Here is a 16,146-nt window from a genome sequence, read left to right as displayed (position 1 = left end):
AATACAGGAATAATCAACATAAGTATAATGTAAAACGTATTTCATCATTTTTAAAATAATTAAGTGTTAACTTATATTTTGTGCTATGCTAAAGGTCTATACAAATTGCCTCATTTATCTCCTACAAGCCTTGTACGAAGGGAGTACTTACCCCCAACAGAATCATTCTGGATTTAAAACAATGGGAAGCACTTGGCACAGTCCCTAATCCCTCTATGTACCGAAACTTAAAGTTAATGATAGCTAATATGGTAATTATTACTGCCACCATAAAACTGCCCAATTAAACACATATCCAGGTAGTTAGAAGCCTGATTCCATCCAAGATCAAATTATTAAAGGCCAATATTACTTCCAAAGTCATGAAATCAAAAGCTGTTCATATGACAGACTAACATTTATGCACACCTCATGAAAGGCCTTGGTATGAAATTTGGAGGATACATACTAAACAAAAGCAATCATTAATCATGGCTTTGATTCTTATCAATTTTGCCGCAATCAAGTCACTTATCAGATGCGGATACATGGAGATAATAACTGGTGAAGATCTTTTCTAATTCATAATCCATAGCATGCATTAATGACTACACTATGAGGAATCAATGTAGGACGATAGACATATTGGACAGGCTAACCTTTACTTTCATGTAAGACTAATAGATCAATTAACATATTTCTAGTTATACCAGCTTTTTATAAGCTTTTCTGAAGCTTCCATATTTCAACAAAACATCAGTTTTGTTTACAGGGATTATTAACATAAGTATGTCTTTGAAACAGGTTCTATTATTCCCCTAATGTATTCTTCGAAAGTTGGTGTATGAAAATCATGTTGCAACTTCTACCCTACCCTTTCAAGATAAACTATGCTTTCAAGTGAGTATTCACACAGCATAGTATGTTGGTATGACATGAAAATATTTATCTGGAGTTTATGTAGGTGGGTGTGGTGTATGTAATATACTTACATATAACTTTTAAATATAGAAAACTCCTTGAGAACAAAAAATGAAAATGGTATCCAAAGAATGTTGCTGCAGCCCCATACCCATAAATACACAACACATAATGCATAAAAAAGCCAACCCTAAAGGTAATTAAAATTCTGAAAGCATGAAGGGTATCAGTTTTGTGGAGCACTGCTGATAACACGAATTTCAAACTATTTGGATGGGAACCAATAAATTAAAAAACTAATATTCACACAGGCATTCACAAGCATGCTGAATTCAAGATAGTGTAAAATACCAATGCAGACACTTGTTCTGCACTTTTACCTCTGTGAAGGAAAATTAGCTGGAGTAATTTCACTGAATTTTAAGTACCTAGCACAATGAAGATAAACTCAATAAAGATCTGAATGAAATTACAATATTCAATCCTTCCAACAAAGTTCACTTTGAACCCAAAACCTCTTAGTGAATGGAAAATATTATTTCTATTAACTCAAATTATTTATAAGTATAGCTATACACTTCAGTCTCTACGTCAACTTATACTTTGTCCTAAGAACTGCTTCAACTCATCCTACTGAAAATGTCACTATCTTTACAAGACACACAGAACTTCAGAAATTCATGGAAGACTCACTGGTGTAATATAAAAATGATATGTATTACATAAGCCAATGTATTTAAAGAATAAAATATAGCAAGTACCGTTAAAAGAGTCTACTACATGAGACTTGATATCTTTATCAAAAGTAATTTTTATTATAAAAACAAACTGGAGCAGGAATTACCTATTGACCATTAGTCCATAATCTCAACAAATTAAAAGCAATTACTAGCTTTCTGTGATATCTTTCAATGTTATTTTAAAAACAAAAACAGAACACTCATGTCAAGATAAATACAGAGCAAGAAATGATTTAGTTAACACATATGCTTAATTTGTTTAAATCTGATCACTATTTCAGTTCCAGCATAAAGGGGTCAGTCAAATCCGCAATCCACTGTCCATAGGAAGTTAGGCTTTTACTTTACTCACTGAAACTCCAACATGAACTATAGCTGAAACTACAAATCCTGACTTTAGCTGATGAAGAACAAGACTGCACGTGTCATTACTAAATATTATAAATACTCTATTTCCATAAAATGCTGATTTTTAAAAATAAAAAATGTATCAAACAGTATACCCTAAACAAAGTATTCTGAAATTAAGTAAAATTGAAAGATCTAATTTCCTGTCAAGATTTCTAAGACCGTATTTAAATAAATACTGGTTCAATTATAAATAATAGAACGTATAGTAATCAAGTTTTTAAAATACTCTCCTTTATGATTAATATTTTGTTAAAATAAGCCTATACATAAACTCCAGGGGTCATGGAAATTTGGGATATAAAACGAAAAAAATTTGCGACTTTTTCTTCTTATCAATCCTTCTAAATTCGATTAAGACATACTACTACATAACTTAGATTATCAAAATCTTAAAGTTACAACCATGTGTCAGGAAAAATTATGTAAATCAAACAAGACAAATTTTAGCCCTTTTTCTATTTTCTGTATTTGGTTTTTACAAAAGGTGGGCAGAAGAAAAAAAAACACTTTGCCTATTCTGGTTTATAGAAGAAAATTACTTTTTCTAGATTATTTGAATAATTTAAATAACTAATTCACTTTATCCAATTCACTCCTCTAGGTAATTGAAAAGCAATGATATAAGTTCAAACAAAATATTTTCTAGTTTTATCATAAATTTTAAAAGCATAGTATTTTACTTCAGATTTTAAACGCAGGTTAAATACATGTGCGTACATACAATGAATAATCAGTTTAAAAGTTAAACCACAACACTGTGAGAATTACTCTATACTACAATTATGATAGTTTTCTTTTTACTAGAATTTAGTAAGAATATATTTTAAAAATATCATTTAAAGAACTAAATTACAAAGATAAAAACAGGATTCCAATGCTTATTTAATATGAATAGTCATGATCTACATAAAATTCCACATGCTCAATAAGTAAACTCACAAAGGTAAACATCTTAGTAAACTTCAAATAGCTCAAATTTAGACACAAGAAAATTTTCACTGTGGTATGTTACTCATTATTCATTATTGGACTTTATGTAAGGAGTTATCCCCTTAAATAAAAACAAATATTTTTCTGGAAGATTCATTATGTAATATATTTATTTTCAGTGTAACATACTTTAGAAATGGGACATTTAGGTTTAGAGAGGTAGAAAATTTATTCTTTGTAGTTTTGTTTTTAACATGAGGTCATCAGGAGTACTTGCAACTTTGGAAAAAAAGCTTGTCACACTTAAAAAATTTGCACATTTAGTCTGTCAACAACTGACAAATCCTCAATTAAATCCAATAATATTTTAAATAGAGAAAAAACGACTCACTTAGCATGGTTTAATGCAACAGGTATAAAAAAAGATTAAGGAAGACTGAAAATTAGGACAACTAAAATTATAGATGTTATTTTAGTAGCTGATAACAATGAATAAATTAGATAATACAAAAAAACTTGACAAATAATCTCAATGGAAATAATAATAAGCCAACTGTTTAAAGACCATATTTTAAAAATCTATAATTAAAACATAAACTATGCTCAAGTGTTTCTAAAATCTGTTAGATGCTGAAATTTTAAGACCAAGGAAAATTGTGAAAGACTTATAAAAAATGTTACAAAGTACATTTCTTTAAAATTCAAAGCAAAAATTTTAAACAGCAAGTTAAAATGTGTCATTACAACTCTATAATCTAATTATAATTGCTTAAACCAAACCAATAAAAAGTCATGTGACCACTCTTAATTACTAAGGTCCCTGATGAAAGCAAGCACATACCACTATTTAAATAGTTAACTTCACTACATCATTTAAAGGAAACTCACTAATAGCATCAAAGTTAAGTGTGTTTGTGTGTGTGTATGGAGGGGGAAAGAATGGAAAATACATGATTGTACTCAGACAATAGCTTTTAGGAAAAAGGGAAAGAGTATGTTGGCAGGTGTCTACAAGAGGTAGATAATACAATGGAATCAGTTTTCATTCTGCAGAACAACCAGAAGACTTGCTGCAATGTCAGCTCCAAGCACACACTGAGGACTCCAGAAAATGCTCATTGATCATGCAGCACTTTATAATGCGCATAGCCTTTTTTTCCTCCTGCTAACCCCGCCTAGCTAGCCTTTGCAGTTTCTTTCCCCAAGCCCTCTCCCCACAATAGAAACTGTGCCTGAAGACAGTAGAATAGTTTATAAATTATCCTAACAATATAGGTACCAGGAATACCACTTAACACCAACAGTCTCTTCATCTGAATGAGCCAGTTTTTTTTTCCTTAATAAGGAAACAAACAAAAAATTAGCCTACAGCTCCAAAGAGAATGGAATTTAAATATCTATATTCATAAATACAGACTTTAGTAATACACTACAGCCAAGACCAAAATCAATTACTTTCACTTCGACATGTATTCCCTGAACTGATTAATACTCAAATTGTTTCTTAATACACTGATACAACCAGACCCAAAAAGACCTATATATATATATATATATATATATATATATAATTCTTATGATTCAAATTGCAGAAATTTTTTATTGATAGCTTTCTAGCATTGGTGTCCTAAATTTTAGGGTTTTTAACATTTTTAATTTAGCAATTTATTTTTGAAAAGTCACATGAAAAACCTAGAAGCATGGTGTACCAGTTAAATTAAGCAATTAGACTGATATATATATGCTTAGCTTAAAGCTAAAGTAGCCAGTTGTTTTTAATAGTTAACTGTAAGCACTGCCTTAGGCTTAGGTATGTAAATGAATTCTAAGACATATGATACTTAACCTACTCAAAGCTGCTTTGCAGACCCCACCTTCTAAATGAGTTAATCTAAAGGTCACCACGAGCACAAGGCTTTTTATTAAGTCGAGCCCCACCTCCCCTTTTTTCCCACAAAACATATAATTCATGCAACATGAAGTTTAAACAAAAATAATTCCAGACTTCTTTAGTATCATGTGAACAAGACTGACACATTCTCACACAGAACAAGGTCTGACCGTGTCTTGCTTTTATGCTCTGCCTGTCTGCTCTCTCTTCTCTAATCTATTCATCTGTAAAATCATTCCGGCAGATAAGATTTCTTTGTTCAGATTTCAACTTTCATTTCATTTACAAACCTAGCCCTACCTCAAGAATGTCTTCTAGAACATATGCTTCCATTTCAGCCGCTGTCTCCACCATGTTTTATCAAACTGCCATGTTTCTTACTGCACTATGATTAGATCATTGCCAGCAGGAACACTCCTCTGTGTCAGCAAGGGAACAGGAAATGGAATGTTCTATTACATGCCTAAAGCAGCTTAGCTGTTCACTAGCCAGGCATCTACCAAAAGAGCAGGGGGTGACTCACTGTGTATTTTTTAAAGACACAGCAGCTCTATTCCAAAGCAAACTTCTATCAAGTAATTTCAACAGACAAAATAAATAAAATCTCTTATTTTACAATGCCAAATGTTAAAATCCTAAAATTTCAACAAAGGAATAATATGTATTTTTTTAAAAGCTATTTAACCCGTCTGGCTTTCTGGTTTGAACAAAAGAGGTTGAAGTGAGTTACGCAGCAATTCAGCAATTTATCCTTAGTAAAGCCTTGCAGTGAGATTAATGGCTGTATCAAAGAAGGAGGCAAGACAAGACAACGAAAACTTAGGAATTTGCTACAACATTCAAATGTATACTGTAACAGAACATTATTATAGTTATTGATGTGACAGTGTCAAAAACAACCACTAATGTAGATGTTTTTAAATGCAAAATGGTTTTCTACAAACTGATCTGTCTGTAGTTAGCCACAAGAAATAGATTAACATTTAGCTAATTTACAAATTCCTAAAGCAAGACATTACACACCATGGTATATTCATTTTCTAATAGTATTTTTAATTGCATTTACTAATCAAAGAAATGATCTGTTTATCCCTTTCTTGCCAAAAACTCTGGAGGAGAAAAATTATTCCAGTCAAATGAAATTCACGATTTCTATATCTGGATCATCAAACAGCAAAGAGAATAACTGATTGTAGAGTCAATTTATATTTCTAATTGATCCTGTTTAGCAAAACTTGTTAGATTGTAAAATTTCTTCCTTACACAATCTTGAATATGAAAAATGTCCTAGAAAAGAAATAATACTTTATGCTCTCTGGTATTAACAAAATTACTCTACACTTGTATGAGTGCCACACAAGCTGAATTAGAATTATTCAACTCAATGTGCAGATTAAAAAATCCGTAATTCTAAAGTGAACAGTTCATCTAGCCTAACTTTTCTTAACCCAGGGTGAATGCTTGACCCAGTGGTTAAAATCACCATTTGGAATTCCTGTATTCTTTATCAGAGCTCCTGGTGTTAAGTCTCTACCTCTCTGCTTCTGATTCAACTTCCTGCTAACACACATTCTGGGAAACAGGGGATACTGGCTCAAGTATTTGGGTCTCCACCACTCGCTGGATTTTTTCCCACCTTTGGCCTGGCCCAGCCCTGGCTGCTGCAACCATTTGGGAAATGAATCAGCAGGCAAAAGTTAATTCTCTCTCTCTCTCTCTCTCTGTAACTCTTTCAAATAAATAAATAAGTCTTAAGGGGGGGGGGGAGTGGAATCATGAAAAATTGGTAGAACTAATAATAATGAATTAATACATACAGCCAAATATTATCTGAGAAAAGCGATAAAGTAAACAACTTGCTGGTAAGATCTCTGCAAAGCAATGTCATTCTTTAGAATAAGATTTTGGAGGTCTCTTTGACCTCAATTCATAAATCCAAAAAACTGAATAATATCTGTTCAACTTAAAATACCTAATGTATATCTAGGAACTATTCTACCTGCAGTCAACAAGACAGATAAGATTTTTTCTTAAAAGCTTTATATGAAGACCAAATGAGATAGTCCCTACTACACAGTGACTGATTGATGTTTAGAAGGTACTCTTACTGTGTCAGGCAACAGATGAGGTTTTTATTTATTTTTTATCAGAAAGTTAAAGAGAGAGATCTTCCATCTGCTCATTCACCCCAACAAATGCCCACAGCAGTCAGGATTGGTTCAGGCCAAAGACAGGAGCTGGGAACTCAATCTGGGTCTCCCATGTGGATGGCAAGGATCCAAGTACTTGAGCCATTACCTGCTGCCTCCCAGGGTGTGTATTACCAGGGAGCTGGAATCAGAAGCAGAGCCAGGCCTGAAACCCAAGCATTTGGATACAGGATGCAGGCAAACAAAGTGGCATATTAACCACTGTGCCAAATATCCACCTCTAGTTCTTGTTGGTTTTTAATAATGTGTTATTTAACCTTCATAATAAGCAGCTATGTGATAATTTAAAATAAGGTTAGTAAGTACATTGTGCTTAATATATACCATTTTAAATGCTTTGTATACATTAACTAATTTAATTATCTCAAAAAACCCAACAGGTGCTATTATCTCCATTTTGCAAAAGTGAAAACTGGGTCATGGAAAGATGTTAAGCAACCTGCCCCATTATTTCCAACTAGACAAATCAAGGTGAAGAGCTATGATGTGAACTCAAGCAGTTGGCTCTAGATTCCATTCCAAGAATCATCTATAATATTTCCTCAGGTATATTATTCTCATTTTATAGATAAGGAAACCAATTATATAGCACAGTAAAATCAAGATTCAAGGGCTGCACTGTCCAAGTTCAAAGACTATGAGGAATTAATGGCAAACACTTTCCAAATCCTTTATCTGATATAAAATTGATCCCCCTAAGAGTTGAGTCAATCAAAACATTAATTCTCAGCCCTTCCCTTCTGTTTAAATTATGGTGAGCTTCTTTATGCTTTCTGAAAATTACTAAGTATTTAATAATAAATATTGTGGTTTTCCTACAGAATTATCAGTGCTTATTTACCATTTATCATCTGCCTTGCAATGTCGTGTCTACCAATGCATGGCCAGGGTCAGCAATCTCTTGCATAAAACAGGCACTTAAGTATTTGCGGAAGCAACACAAACATAAATGAATAAAAAAATCATCTGGGGCCAGCGCTGTGTTGCAGCGGGTTAAAGCCCTGGCCTGAAGTGCCAGCATCCCATATGGGGGCTATTTCGAGTTCTGACTGCTCTGCTTCTAATCCAGCTCTCTGCTTTGGCCTGGAAAATCAGTAGAAGGTGGCCCAGGTCCTTGGGCCCCTGTACCCATGTGGGAGACCTGGAAGACTCCTGGCTCCCAGCTTCAGATCAGCGCAGCTCCAGCTCTTGCAGCCAACTGGGGAGTGAACCATCGGATGGAAGACCTCTCTCTCTCTCTCTCTCTGCCTCTCCTCTCTCCGTGTAACTCTTTCAAATAAATAAATAAATCTTTAAAAAAATCATCTGATATTCAACAGTGCATCTTAATCCTTTTTAAATTAGTGAAACCACTAGTAGTAATTTCTGATGACAAAAACATTTGTTTTCTGACTATACCTTTAGATAGCTGAAAGATGATATTTTACGTACTCAATATAAACAGAATCTAATTTTTAAGAGTTCCTGTGAATGGAAATTTATACACATGTCTTAAGTACCATCAGGCTTGAAGTGAGCCATCTTCCAATTCAACCTCAATTTATAGGCAATAAAATTGTCTTCCTATTTGTTTAATATGATTCTCAATAGCAAAAAATCTCTCATTTTTAATGAAAGTATTCAAGTAAAAATTGAAGTTAAAAAAACTGTATAAATGTAAACAAAAACACAGAACTATTTTTAAATCATAAAAAAAGTACTGATTGAAATGAAATTCCAATGTCCAAAATGAAGAGAGAAGTCCTCCCCACACCAAAAAAAAAAAAAAAAAAAAAAAAAAAGGAGACAGAAGAGCCTTTATAAATACCAAGACTGGATAAAAAAAAAATCTTTTAAAATTTACAATTTTATTTAGGACCCGAACTGCTATCTTTGAACCAAGAAAAAGAAAAGAACAAAAACAAAAAACAGGTAGAAATGTGTTGAAAAGCAAGTAATTCTATTTTTTACAACTTAACAGTTTGTTGATATTTATTACCCTCACATAAAACATTTCTTTATTGTGAGGTCTCAAAATCTGCATATTTGAACCAAATAAGGACAGATATCTGTTGGTAGGACAAATGTAATGATTTTAGCTACCCACAAAAAAGATTACTAGAAAAAATTCTTAAGTTTCACCCCTCAAAATGTGTGAAATCTTATTACTATATAGTTCTACTTTTCTCTTTACTACTCTGTGATCTACAGTTTAGCAAAAACAAGAAATCCACCTGTGAAACAGCCTAGACCAAGTATGAATGATTGACAGATATTAAAGATTTAAGTAGAATTTAAATTAAAAGGCTAACACAGTCTAGTAAAATTTCTCAATTATTATTTTAAAAAAATCCACATCTCCATGATTTTAACTTTCTCCTAAATCAGTCATGCTATAAAAAAACCGAGGGTTCTAGATGTACAGATAGCTAATGTAGCACAGTAATATTCTTTTCATTATACTCTTTTTTTTTTTAAATTAACTTTTTAAAATTCATTAAAGTAATGAATGTACCTGCAAAACATTCATAGTATAAAAGACAATACATACAGGGAAAAGCAACCTCTCAACAACTACTATAAGGCAAAACTATTACAGAAATAACCTACATATTTCAAATAAATCTTGGTGGAAGATTCTTTTTTTCTTTTTTAATACAAATGGAAGCATACTATGCATACATTTGACTCTCTTCAGCTGTGGGTTAGACTATCCAAATGCCCAGAAAGAGGCAGGACTGGGTCAAGGCAAAGCAAGCAGCCAAAGAGCCATAGAACTAGGAACACAATTCCAGTCTTAAATGTGGATGACAAAAATCCAGTTACTTGAGCCATCACAACTGCCTCTCAGGGTCTACATTGCCAGGAAGCTGGGTTCAAGAGCCAGAGCTGGAACTTGAACATATGTATGTGTAGACACATGCATCTTCACAATACCAAATGCCCATACTTCATGGAAAATTATTTAGATTACATAGATTTATCTTTTTGATTTGTGTCAGCTACAAATTTTCACTAAAGAACTATATAATAATTAATCAGGCCACTATGATAGGCATACATACACATGACCAAATATAACTGTTCGGTAAATTTCTTGATAGGTATATGAATTTAAAATTTTAACAGATGTTATCAAATTGCTCTATATAAAATTCAACTGTATGGACAATGAATGGGACCACCTTCTTCTATACAATATATAAATTAACACAAGTCTACTAAACAAAAATCCAGATCTAAAATCTGCAATGGTGTTAAATGCATACACCAGTACTTATCTTAATTCTTCATTACTTTCACATTTAAAGGAATCTCAAATCAAAGTTATATCTCTTTTCATCTAAGTCCTGTCCTTAACCAAAGAAATTAACAGAAATTCATTCACTGACAGATTAAGAACTTCACCAGATTATTGTTAAAAAAAAAAAAAGAAAAAAATGCCACAATGCAGAGTATATCTATGGACGCAGCTGGAGAAAGGAAAGTTATCTAGTTTCTTTAAAAAAATCCAACTCTACGAAAACAAATTCCATACAAGATTTAATGGATTCTTAAACAGAGGAATAAATAGTAATAGATGTTTCAGCCAGAATTTACTTTTCAAAGTCCAGAATTCTTTGGAAAATATTTGGGTATTTTCTTACTAAGTAAATTAGCATTGATAGAAATACTTATTTCTTTGCCTTCCATATTTACTTTAAGAAACTGAAAGAGTAAGGAGAGGGCAAAGAGGAGATGGAGAGAAGAGAAAGAAGAGAGGAACAGAGAGGGAGAGAGATCTTCCATTTACTGGTTTAATCCCCAAATGCTCATAACAGGAACTGAACCAGACTGAATCCAGGAGCCAGGAACTACATCTGGGTCTCTCACACTGCACATTAATTTTTAAGTTACTCATTTTGAAAGCACGAAATTCTAAAGTAAACCTTCCACTATTTATATATACATAAAAACTAAATATACGTACATATATATACACAGTCAATATATACTAAGAAGAAAACAGGGCCACACGTGAAGATTTTTATTAACACAGATAGCACTAAACAGTTTTCAGTTCCTTGACATATAAGCATCCTAAGTATGATTTTAATAATATTTTAAAATAAGAATAAACTTTCACTACAACCGGCCAAAGAGAGATGTTAGATATGCTTCCACTTCTAGCAGAACATCTAAAACACTTAGGTAACAAGGATTAGGTTAATAAAATGTAAGGATTAGATAGTAGTATATATTTTAAATATATATGTAGACTGGTATGTATTATTTTATATTATTTATATTCTGCTTTAAATATTTAGGAACATCTAAGAATATTAAATATATCTTAAAATAATTCATCTTATTGCTCAAACAAGATGTTTTCAAGGCTAATCCTATAAAAAGCTACTAAACTTTTTTGAAAGATCATTATTATTTTGATAATTACATAAATATTTTCTGAGTGCATACTAGGCAGCAAACACACAGATAAAACCAGTCTCTTCAAAAGTCTCTAATCTAGAAGAAATCAATTTAACAATGTTTAACACTAAAATCTTCAATGACTTTTTCCTTTGTCTAATATAAACCCTTCCATTCTTCTCTAAAACAACTAATAAAACCTGATATTCAACTTACAACAATAAAGGTAATTATATATTCAAATATAAAGCATTTCATCCAGATGTGTCCTATGGAATACAAGCATAGTCTTGTCCAAATATAAGTAGCACCCTAAACAAAGTAAGAAACAATGCAGCTGGCCCCTCTTTTCACATCCCCATTCATAGTTGTGTCTATTGGTCACTTGCATTTGTTGTCTCTACCCATGATGGGTCACACCATGAATGCATTCTTTTTCCAGTATTTCACAATAGATTCTATGTATACAAAATTGAAAAAATATTTAGTTTGTAGGTCATATTCACCACCCACTTTTTTCTATATTGCACAGTATTTTTAAGTAAGTACATGCATTACAGAAATTACCTATTTTGATGTTTTTCTTTTTTAAATAGGCTAAATCTACTGATGGTACAGCCCTCACAATCTGGTAAGCAACACTTTAATTGGCCTCTGTTCCAAGACAAGTTACCTCCCAACAAAAGAAAATATGTACCCCAATCCCATACACACAGGGGAAGGAAGGCTGAGAATGCAAATTTTAACTACAAGAAAAAGCTTAAATCCAAAGCTAGGGGCCGGTACTGTGGCGTAGTGGATAAAATCGCTACTTGCAGTGCCAGCATCCCATATAGGCGCTGGTTCAAGACCTGGTTGCTCCACTTTCTAACCAGCTCTCTGCTGTGGCCTGGAAAAGCATAAGAATATGGCCCAAGTCCTTGGGCCCTTGCACCCGCGTGGGAGACCTGGCTCCTGGCTTCAGATCGGCACAGCCCCGGCCATTGCGGCCAATTGGAAAGCAAACCAGCGTACGGAAGACCTATTTCTCTCTCTATCTCTCCTCTCTGTGTAACTCTTTCAAATAAATAAATAAATCTTTAAAAAAAAAAAAACAAAGCTAATTCTTTAAAGTCATCAATTTCTACCATACCAGGGAACTGAAGTAACTGCTCTAGGTAAATCAACATAGTATCAAAGGCACAAAAATTATCAGTAGCTATAAAGTATCAAAGGATCTAGGAATTCTATTGCCATTGCCGGCTCTTCTCTGGTTCTTTGATGGTCTAGGGTACCTGACAACAAGCCCAGTCTGGTCTCAAGATATTTGTTGCCACTCTGCTCTTTCTAGCCAAAACTATTCATAACAAACCTCAAATGGTTTGCCTATAAGCAGTTATTTCAACTACCAAGATTGTTCGTTCAAACTCCTAATTCTAATCTATTAAGAAAAACATTGCGGCTGGCGCCGTGGCTCAATAGGCTAATCCTCTGCCTTGCGGCGCTGGCACACGGGGTTCTAGTCCCGGTCGGGGCACCCGATTCTGTCCCGGTTGCTCCTCTTCCAGGCCAGCTCTCTGCTGTGGCCAGGGAGTGCAGTGGAGGATGGCCCAAGTGCTTGGGCCCTGCACCCCATGGGAGACCAGGAGAAGCACCTGGCTCCTGCCTTCGGATCAGTGCGGTGTGCTGGCTGTAGTGCGCTGGCCGCGGCAGCCATTGGAGGGTGAACCAACGGCAAAGGAAGACCTTTCTCTCTGTCTCTCTCTCTGTCCACTCTGCCTGTCCAAAAAAAAAAAAAAAAAAAAAGAGAGAAGAAAAAGAAAAACATTGCATTGAATTGTCTCTATTCACCAAAGACTAGGCCTAGAACTGCAAAATGGGGTACTATACCATTACCTTTTCCATTAACCTGATTCTGCCCACAGATAGAAGATCTTCAGATGCCTTCACATGAAGAAAACCTCAGAGCATGACCGGGATTTTCCATTCACTATATCTAAAAACCACCTCTTGGGTCAATATGATGGTATCTCATACCACATCTATATTAGAAGTAATGTTACAATTACTTCCAACTTTCTCCACAAATTTCAGGTACCCAGTTACTAACAAATCTTTAACAAAAACCAACTATAAGAAAACAGCAATATTTACCAACTCTCATATGTTTGATAAATATCCTGCTAGTATTCTTTATGGAACCACATCTGATCCACATTCATCTTTCCATACCCATTTGTTACTACAAGTATTTTTTTAAAAGTCTATCCACTCTCATCCTGAGTGAATGAAGGTAGTTAATATTTTTTTTCTTTATTTGACAGTTAGACAGTGAGAAAGAGAGACAGAGAGAAAAGTCTTCCTTCCATTGGTTCACCCCCCAAATGGCTGCGCCGATCCGAAGCCAGAGCAAGGTGCCTCCTCCTGGTCTCCCAGGTGGGTGCAGGCACCCAAGCACTTGGGCCATCTTCCACTGCCTTCTCAGGCCATAGCAGAGAGCTGGACTGGAAGAGGAGCAACTGGGACTAGAACGCAGCGCCCATATGGGATACCAGAGCTGCGGTGGGAGGATTAACCAAGTGAGCCACAGCGCCAGCACTGAAGGTACTTTACCTTATTTTAAGACTAGGCAGTGAGTATCTTATAAAAAATAGTTAATAAGCGTAACTGAGTTGCCAAACATAATTTTACATTTAATATTTGTTTTTACATGCTTGAGGAAACTGTCCTTCCCTTATATATATAAATTTAAATTTCCAGTAAAATGCTTAGTATTTAAAGTATTTGTCATAATTATTTTAAAGTTATACATTTATACAGCTTAACTTTTCAGCACTCCAGCTTGCTTAGAAAAGGACTATAAATAGAACAGCTAGACCTTGGGTTCTTTGTACTTTCAGTCCTTACAGGCTCATATTTAAAGGCTTAAAAAATTTTTTAATTTATAAAAATCAAATCTGAAAAACACAATCTGCTTCCCAAAAGAGTACATTACTGACCTAAACTAAATTTTCAAAAAATATTTTATCAATGTAGAACATAAACAGGATGACAACTTGACTTTACATTGAAGTAGCCTCAAAAATATGATTATTTCTTCCATTCAATACAAACTGTCTGAGGGAGACTCAAAGTTTGTCTTCAATAAAGATGAAAGACATGGAATGCAAGATTAGCCTCATGTTTACAAGAAAAGAGAAAAAGGAAATTTCTATTTCCATCTTCCTTTTTCCAACTTTTCCTGAAGACACAACACATAACACACTCTGTTATCCATGTGCTGTGGCTCTCCTTGATCACTTGACTTTCACCTCAAGGGCAAATCAGGTTTCTAATCCTAGTCTATAGAGAAAATGGCATCTGATATAAATGGAATAGAGGGAAGCAGCATTCAGAATATTCTGATACTTCCAATTTTTTCAGAATAAATTTTAAGAGTTCTCTGTCGAATTTCAGTGAATTAGTATTCACAATCAAAAGTGTCAGCCAGTTAAGATATAATTAGGCACCCTACATAAAATAAACACATTTGTATTTTATGTGACATTCTGATTTCCAGGAATTGATTCCCTTATGATCCCTATTTCTACCTCAGAGTTTCTAAGACCTTGCAATGTATTTGCTTATTGAATAGCAGCATTCTTTTATATATATGCAACATATCTGAAAATTTTTAATACATTACAAATATGATGCACCTACTTCATGTTTTTAAAAACTTCAAAGCCTACAAAGTGACAAGTCTAACATACGTTTTTGTAATCCCACTATAGGGGTGGGAACATTTCTGCTGCCTAGGGCCATTTAGATATCTGTAATATCACTTGCAGGCCGGCTGGCGCCGCGGCTCACTAGGCTAATCCTCTGCCTAGCGGCGCCGGCACACCGGGTTCTAGTCCCGGTCGGGGCGCCGGATTCTGTCCCGGTTGCCCCTCTTCCAGGCCAGCCCTCTGCTGTGGCCCGGGAGTGCAGTGGAGGATGGCCCAGGTGCTTGGGCCCTGCACCCCATGGGAGACCAGGAAAAGCACCTGGCTCCTGGCTCCTGCCATCGGATCGGTGCGGTGCGCCGGCTGCAGCGCGCCGGCCGCGGTGGCCATTGGAGGGTGAACCAACGGCAAAGGAAGACCTTTCTCTCTGTCTCTCTCTCTCACTGTCCACTCTGCCTGTCAAAAAAAAAAAAAAAAAAAATCACTTGCAGGCCATACAAAATTATCGACTTAAAAATCAGCCTGATACAGATTTACTGGATTTCAAGTGACCTGCAGTTGCCCTGGCAAGGCCAGACCAAATGATTTCAGCAGCTGGACATTCCCCACCTGAAGTGCCCTACTCTACCAAAATGGCAATATATTGTTAGCACCGTTTACAGTCTCCTAGTGCAGGTACCTTCTGTTTCTTGATTCACCAATTTTATATACTTGCTGTCAATTAACTGTCCATTGACAAAATGTGCACTGATTGTTCTTTTGTTCCCATCCATCTCCTAAATTTATAGATTATATTTTTATATTGTAAATGTTTGTAATTCATTCTATGTAATAAGCCCGTTCTTATATGTTACATTCCATAAAGTCCATTTTATGTATTTTCTATGTTGATTCTAAAAACTAAAATCTATTGTGCATATATGAGATTAGAGAAACACTAACGACTGAAGAAAATGTAGTTTTATGTCATCTAGATGTTACTGATTGAA

The 16,146-nt window shown here is 34.6% G+C and overlaps 1 protein-coding gene across 12 annotated transcripts in view; it reads right to left on the bottom strand.

The window, feature by feature from the left end:
* The window catches only part of ANKRD17 (ankyrin repeat domain 17), a 187,594-nt gene that overhangs the window by 137,958 nt on the left and 33,490 nt on the right, over nucleotides 1-16,146 (bottom strand). For 2 of the 12 annotated variants that reach the window (XM_051820221.2, XM_070048028.1), the window contains exon 1: nucleotides 5,173-5,343. The exons of 6 other annotated variants lie outside the window; for them this stretch is intronic. In XM_051820221.2, the coding sequence (XP_051676181.1) occupies nucleotides 5,173-5,226 (54 nt within the window). In that variant the 5' untranslated portion in view covers nucleotides 5,227-5,343. Of the gene's footprint in view, nucleotides 1-5,172; nucleotides 5,344-16,146 lie in introns of those variants that run through there. 4 more of the 12 variants (XM_070048032.1, XM_070048033.1, XM_051820222.2 and 1 more) reach the window with 3 other exon arrangements.

This window comes from Oryctolagus cuniculus, chromosome 8 (genome assembly GCF_964237555.1).
Source record: "Oryctolagus cuniculus chromosome 8, mOryCun1.1, whole genome shotgun sequence".
NCBI lineage: Eukaryota > Metazoa > Chordata > Mammalia > Lagomorpha > Leporidae > Oryctolagus > Oryctolagus cuniculus.
Note: the sequence above shows the minus strand (reverse complement) of the source record. Positions and strands in the feature narration are given on the sequence as shown.